Consider the following 7767-nt stretch of genomic DNA (forward strand, 5'->3'; position numbering starts at 1 on the left):
TTGCATATATATATATATATATATATATACTTTAACCAGTCAATTTTGAGAATACTACTGATATAAACAAATTCAGGTAATCTGCTTTGGTTCTACAGTTACAAAGATCAAATCGTGCCTCCCTCTGTGTGCTTCAAATGCTCACATTCAACCCGGGTAAAAAAGAATTTCAGGAATACTCAGAAACCCAACAGTGACGTTTAGGTGAACAAAATCTTTTTATCTGTTTATTTCCAAACGTGAGGTTGTTTTGGTCTTTTTCAACCAATGATAAGCTGTTGTTAATAATTTTTCTTTAACATGTTTTCATTTCACGACTGAAGCGGAATTCAAAAGTACGTGTACAAATGACGCAATAATATTCAAAATGCTGTAACCCGTCTAAGAATACCAACCACTTAAGTGAATTCATGATAGATGGTGTACACCGCATAATGCTTTCTAGCTTCTATTAAGAATAACTCTTTCTATTCTTTAGTTAGAAGTAGAAACTATTTTCACTAAAATAGCGGCAAATAACGTTAGTATTCCATTTAATTTTTCACGAGCAACCCTCCAGCAATTGTAACACAATAGCAGACAATCAAAGGATTGATAAATATTGATATACACTAAAATTTTATAATAAACCACAGGCGTATAAGCATTTTGAAGGCGGTTAGTTAGACACTGAGCGAAGTATCTTCATATTGTGATAGCATTTTCATGTTTACCTTAAGATTGTTAAAAAGTTCGTATCAGGTTCAAGCTAAGGTTGATTAATCACAAAGTATCGGTTCGGTACCAAGTAAAAAAGACCTAGAACTTTCCAGCAGAACCGCCTAAACTACACCTTTTGACTTGTCCAATCAAAACGGTTGCTACAAATGCACCAAACTTTTGGACGGCTCGCACCTCAGTTGTAGTTATTGGATAGGATAATTTTGACTTACTTCTTAGATTTTGTAATGCACTACTATATATGTATCGCGATATCTCGAACATCGTAGCAACTGAAACATGAAGCGGCCTGGTGCAGCACATTCAGTTGCCTGGAAATATCAAAACCGAGAGATTCAGCTATGTCCCAGGTCAGTCTCTCGAAGAAGCAAATTAGTTTTCAAATGAGTGTCTATTCGCTACTTCTTAGATTGTTTTACTACGAAATCGAGGACATTTACGTGTTATGTCTATGCCACAAAACATCCTCATAGAGGTTCAATGGATCCTGTCAGCACTGATTGCTGTGATGCGGCTAATGCTGTAGTGAGGACGTGGCAGTGTGACATCACAGTCCGCTAGTTATACGGTGATTTACAAGCAACTGTACTTTGTCCGGGGTTAAAACATGAAAATACTTAATGAAAAATATACAAAACTACCTAGAAAATGGTTAAGGAAAGGACTCATTTTGAAGTACAGATCCAGTTGATTGATATCAAAAATTAAATTTCACAAAACTTTGTTTATCAACTAATTAACTATTACTGTGGCTTGGGAATATTAGTGGTCATACTTCACGTGACAGGGCCCTACGTACATCCATATTACATATAAATCGCACACTATGCCGACTGTTAATCTGATGAGTCAAATTTCCGAAAAAAACTATTCAAAGCATGAAAGAGGCTTCTAAGCGCTGTTTACTAGGAAAGATTTTTAACTGGCTGGATGAAAAGAACAATCGGTAGTAATTCAGTGCTTTTTACTTGGTTTCATGATCGATGGCAGGGTATCTATGAAATAAACATCAATTTTGTACAGACTAATTATTGATTGTTGCTGCAACCACTGTTTTCAGAGTCCAAATAGAAGTAAGCTACTAACATTTTATTCTCAATAAGTAAAAAATGAAAAACAACATTTGAGCGCTACATGTGCATCGTGTGCATCGACCCCCACGAGATAATAGCAGAGACCGTATCGAAATGTACTGTCCTATGCACTTGTACAACAATCGGACATTATTAATCTAAGTGCCTTCTTCTTAAATGTTCAACATCATCGAAAGACGTTTTTAAAAGCGATTATTAGCAGTTTTTCAGGTAGTAGCTATTTGACGTGGAAGGTTGAAGGTGTTGGTGGATGGACTTTTTACCCATCTTAGTGAATCAGGCGAGTAATTTATGAAACATACGGGAGAATTCATCTTCAGTCACCTATGTGGATATAATATGTCACTTCGACCTACGGTGTTGTCAGCTATTCAGAAACACTACCAAAAAAGTACGATGTAATTGCAGTGATCATGGGTATCCTCTTGCAACTAACGTCCCTTGAAGGGATTGCCAAAATCAAGACAGCTTTTTGCTTCCCAAACAACTGTAAAAAGTAAAATCAAAATTTATTGAAAGAATATGTACATAAATGCTTTTCAAGTAGAAGTACAAAAACTCGGTACCAAAAATACGTGCTCTTATTTATTTATTTATCTTGCTCTATTTTCATACTGTGCATGTCAACCGTACTATGCAAAAAGCTGGATCTAACCATGTTATACCGTTTGTATCCCAGCAGGGATTCTACTATGGACATGGTATCAGCCGACAAACGTTTTCGAATGCATCACACTACCTTGTTGTTTGTTCGAACAGTTTCACGTTGTGTTCAATTGTATTGTTTGTCCCTTTACACAGTCTAAATACATCTTCAGTCCAATGTTTTCAGGCTTACTAACAATCCGGAAAACTTTATGTACATTCCAGCCCGAAATTTATTCCAATGTTGATATCTTCCTGATCACTGACTTCATAACAGGTATCGACGTATTGCTGTCTTAACATATGATAAATAGGGGTGCAACCATTAGCTCATCGGAACACTAACAATCATGTGATAACCAAATCCTGGGAGAAGCTACATGACCGACCCCAATTTACATTGCAACGTCATTTGAGATGGACAGAACGGTGTAGTTTTCAGCCACCAAGGGGCAGGTCCTCAATAAAACAAATGCACCAAACTTTTGGACGGCTCGCACCTCAGTTGTAGTTATTGGATAGGACAATTTTGACTTACTTCTTAGATTTTGTAATGCACTACTATATATGTATCGCGATATCTTGAACATCGTAGCAACTGAAACATGAAGCGGCCTGGTGCAGCACATTCAGTTGCCTGGAAATATCAAAACCGAGAGATTCAGCTATGTCCCAGGTCAGTCTCTCGAAGAAGCAAATTAGTTTTCAAATGAGTGTCTATTCGCTACTTCTTAGATTGTTTTACTACGAAATCGAGGACATTTACGTGTTATGTCTATGCCACAAAACATCCTCATAGAGGTTCAATGGATCCTGTCAGCACTGATTGCTGTGATGCGGCTAATGCTGTAGTGAGGACGTGGCAGTGTGACATCACAGTCCGCTAGTTATACGGTGATTTACAAGCAACTGTACTTTGTCCGGGGTTAAAACATGAAAATACTTAATGAAAAATATACAAAACTACCTAGAAAATGGTTAGGGAAAGGACTCATTTTGAAGTACAGATCCAGTTGATTGATATCAAAAATTAAATTTCACAAAACTTTGTTTATCAACTAATTAACTATTACTGTGGCTTGGGAATATTAGTGGTCATACTTCACGTGACAGGGCCCTACGTACATCCATATTACATATAAATCGCACACTATGCCGACTGTTAATCTGATGAGTCAAATTTCCGAAAAAAACTATTCAAAGCATGAAAGAGGCTTCTAAGCGCTGTTTACTAGGAAAGATTTTTAACTGGCTGGATGAAAAGAACAATCGGTAGTAATTCAGTGCTTTTTACTTGGTTTCATGATCGATGGCAGGGTATCTATGAAATAAACATCAATTTTGTGCAGACTAGTTATTGATTGTTGCTGCAAACACTGTTTTCAGAGTCCAAATAGAAGTAAGCTACTAACATTTTATTCTCAATAAGTAAAAAATGAAAAACAACATTTGAGCGCTACATGTGCATCGTGTGCATCGACCCCCACGAGATAATAGCAGAGACCGTATCGAAATGTACTGTCCTATGCACTTGTACAACAATCGGACATTATTAATCTAAGTGCCTTCTTCTTAAATGTTCAACATCATCGAAAGACGTTTTTAAAAGCGATTATTAGCAGTTTTTCAGGTAGTAGCTATTTGACGTGGAAGGTTGAAGGTGTTGGTGGATGGACTTTTTACCCATCTTAGTGAATCAGGCGAGTAATTTATGAAACATACGGGAGAATTCATCTTCAGTCACCTATGTGGATATAATATGTCACTTCGACCTACGGTGTTGTCAGCTATTCAGAAACACTACCAAAAAAGTACGATGTAATTGCAGTGATCATGGGTATCCTCTTGCAACTAACGTCCCTTGAAGGGATTGCCAAAATCAAGACAGCTTTTTGCTTCCCAAACAACTGTAAAAAGTAAAATCAAAATTTATTGAAAGAATATGTACATAAATGCTTTTCAAGTAGAAGTACAAAAACTCGGTACCAAAAATACGTGCTCTTATTTATTTATTTATCTTGCTCTATTTTCATACTGTGCATGTCAACCGTACTATGCAAAAAGCTGGATCTAACCATGTTATACCGTTTGTATCCCAGCAGGGATTCTACTATGGACATGGTATCAGCCGACAAACGTTTTCGAATGCATCACACTACCTTGTTGTTTGTTCGAACAGTTTCACGTTGTGTTCAATTGTATTGTTTGTCCCTTTACACAGTCTAAATAAATCTTCAGTCCAATGTTTTCAGGCTTACCAAAAATCCGGAAAACTTTATGTATATTCCAGCCCGAAATTTATTCCAATGTTGATATCTTCCTGATCATTGACTTCATAACAGTATCGACGTAATTGCTGTCTTAACATATGTTAAATAGGGGTGCAACCATTAGCTCATCGGAACACCAACAATCATGTGATAACCAAATCCTGGGAGAAGCTACATGACCGACCCCAATTTACATTGCAACGTCATTTGAGATGGACAGAACGGTGTAGTTTTCAGCCACCAAGGGGCAGGTCCTCAATAAAACAGACTCAGAACTAACAAGAATTTGGTTAATAAGGTCCCGTAAAACACCAGAAAATCGAAATCAAATGAAGGAAAAGTTCGCTATTGCTACTCAAAACCGTATCCGTAAGCCAGTGGGAGGAAAAAGGCCTCTCGCTGCGGAGTTATTCATCGGAAAATGCCAACTCACCAGTTGCCGACCATTGGACAGGGAAGCAAAATTCTCATTTGCATCTTATTTACAAAAACTGATCATCCATCTTCTCTTGAACGCGTCTTCCTGAAATTTCCTGGATATTCATTGACCCAAATCATTCAGTGCTCAAATCTAAGCAAATGCCACAAAGCGACTTTACAAATTCCGCAACGGATCTCCATTTTCAAGAGACGCAAAGCGAATTTACAAGAAGAAAACATACTACTCACACGCACTTCCATCAGCAGTAACACCTTTACACTAGTTTTGAGTCTTTACGCTTGCTCTCGAAAACATCAGCTGCGAGATTTTTGTAACATTTTGACTGACTCATTCGAAGATATTTGGTAACTCAAGTTTATATTTTAGATGTTTAAATGGTACAAAAACATAGAACCATAGTTCAAGGCTTTATCCAGTCACCTGATAAAGGCTCGAGACCCATAGATGCTTCCTAAGCGAAATCACTGAATCATAAAATCAAACCTCGTTTCATAAGACAGTAGTACAGGATCGCCAAACTTAACGGCTGAGATTAATGCAGCAGGACAGCATTAGTGCAATTTAGCCTTATCATTTAATGTGGTAGCCCGGAAGATGACGGGGATGCACTTAACTTCAAACATGCAAGCACAGATTGCGTGCATATGTACCGACACGTGAACTTATGCACGAAAAGCACATGGTTCGATGACAATGGGTTTGGGTTTTGCTAAAAGGCCAATGGCCGTGAGAAGGGGTAAGTATTTGTTAGAGCGGAAAGACGATAGGAAGTTCTTCATCATGTAGATGTTTCAAAGTATTCAGTTTGAGGTGTGAGGTATCTGACCTCTTGAGCTAACCTTACAAGACGCTAATAATAAGGTACTTTTTTATCAGACACAGGAAGCCGGACAATGTTGCAGTGTTGTATGTAAAGCCAATCCGTGCCAAAAAGCACTATACAGCCATTTATTCCTTATTGGGGATCATCACCTGTACGCATCTAGCGACAACCCAGCAAATGTCCAACTGCTGACCTCCCAGTTAGTGGTTTGAACAAATCTAGCGACAACCCAGCAAATGTCCAACTGATGACCTCCCAGTTAGTAGTTTGAACAATTGATCGTTCGGCCACGAGAGGCTGAACGGTAGTGTGACTAGGTCGTACTTAGACATCATATAATGCCACTCTCTGGTGCCTCGCGAGATGCGGAATCCCAATAAAGATAAAGCACTAGCACAGTGTTCCTCGGCTTTTTAGCATAGACTGACTTCACTTACAGGACAAAGCTTCCGTCGAAATCCCCGAATCTCCTCACACTACCAACAACGCTGTGAAAGCTTTAGAGGGCAACGAAAGACTGTGAACACATGGCAACAAACTTGCATTGACCAGTAAAAGGGAATGTGCGACGCACAAGGTGGACCATTCTTCAAGTACATCCAGGAGAACAAAACCCGTCAGTGAGGGTGTTTTAAGCTATACAGACACCAATATCCTTAGGTACCGCAACATTGGCACGAAGCTGTCATCTGACTGGATATGAATGAAAGCTGAAACCCACAGCCTTGGGTAAAATTTTTAAAACCGTCTTGGCCGGGTTTAACGGGAAAACTAAATCCTTGCGAGTAAGCCTAAAGAAGAGTGCTAATAAACGCTGTAAAACGAGTGGGGAAAGTGAGTGTACCCTGAGGAAGGCCGCTTGTAATTAGAAATTCACTCGATAAAAATCAGTTCAGGAGTGACTGGGGTGAAAGCATATCGTCCTCTAGTGTAAGTGAGAGGGTGACAAAATGCTAGTCTAGTGAGAGAATCGACTAAGTGGAGAACTCGATGGGCGAGATGTGGACTCAGTGCCCTAATTTATTCATCCCCAATTTTCCATTGACGAGAGTCAAGGCGGAAGTGATCGTAGCCACGGAGAGTCAATTCGTTGTGGACTACAATGCAAGTGAGCCAGGGTCTGGCAAGAAGGACAATGTAAATGGAAGGTTAATGTCAAGAACCGAATGATAACCAGGCGGCTTTTTGTTTGTTCGCCCAGCTTTGCAATTAGTTTACGAACAAGTCGTCATCAAACAGAAAGACGTGACCCGTACGCGATTGGTTGAGCACTTCTTCCTCATCTTTGGGCGATACTATGACTGTTGAAGAGTACATTTTATTTACTGACATGATAGTTCAGTTGAAGGTGAGTTTCATGGTACGTTGATTTATCAGCCAGGCTGGCTTTGTTTCGGTAGATTTGACTGCTGTACAGTTCAGTCTGCTTTTAATCGATGTAGCACTGTGGTCGGCCTAGCAGGCTCAGCTTTGGAGTAAACAGCACCCGGCCATCCACGATACAACACTGGCAGACGGCCGTCGACAGTAGTGGTTTCATTTGAACGCATAAAGCTTTTCTTAAAAACAGCAATAACACTTTATTTGGCGCCGTCGAGGCTCATAAAGACGCTGACAGGAAAGTTGTCACTGCCAAAACCATTTAGTCATACTATTGAGCCCACTTTCTTGATCGACGCAATGCGTGACGGAATTTCTGAATTGTAGTTTGTGGTGTTTTGTATATTTATTTTGCTTCCATTATAACATTGCGTATTTTGTCAGTTGCATAAC

General features: G+C 39.2%; 1 protein-coding gene across 1 annotated transcript in view; it reads right to left on the reverse strand.

The window, feature by feature from the left end:
* The window catches only part of T265_11732 (hypothetical protein), a gene marked incomplete at both ends in the record, with an annotated part of 8918 nt that extends 1607 nt beyond the window's left edge, over nucleotides 1-7311 (reverse strand). The window contains one exon of the mRNA XM_009178470.1: nucleotides 7213-7311. Coding sequence (XP_009176734.1) covers nucleotides 7213-7311 — 99 coding nt within the window. The remainder of the gene's footprint in view (nucleotides 1-7212) is intronic.
* Between the last annotated feature and the right edge of the window lie 456 nt (nucleotides 7312-7767).

The sequence above is a fragment of the Opisthorchis viverrini genome, assembly GCF_000715545.1.
Source record: "Opisthorchis viverrini unplaced genomic scaffold opera_v5_567, whole genome shotgun sequence".
Classification (NCBI taxonomy): Eukaryota; Metazoa; Platyhelminthes; class Trematoda; order Opisthorchiida; family Opisthorchiidae; genus Opisthorchis; species Opisthorchis viverrini.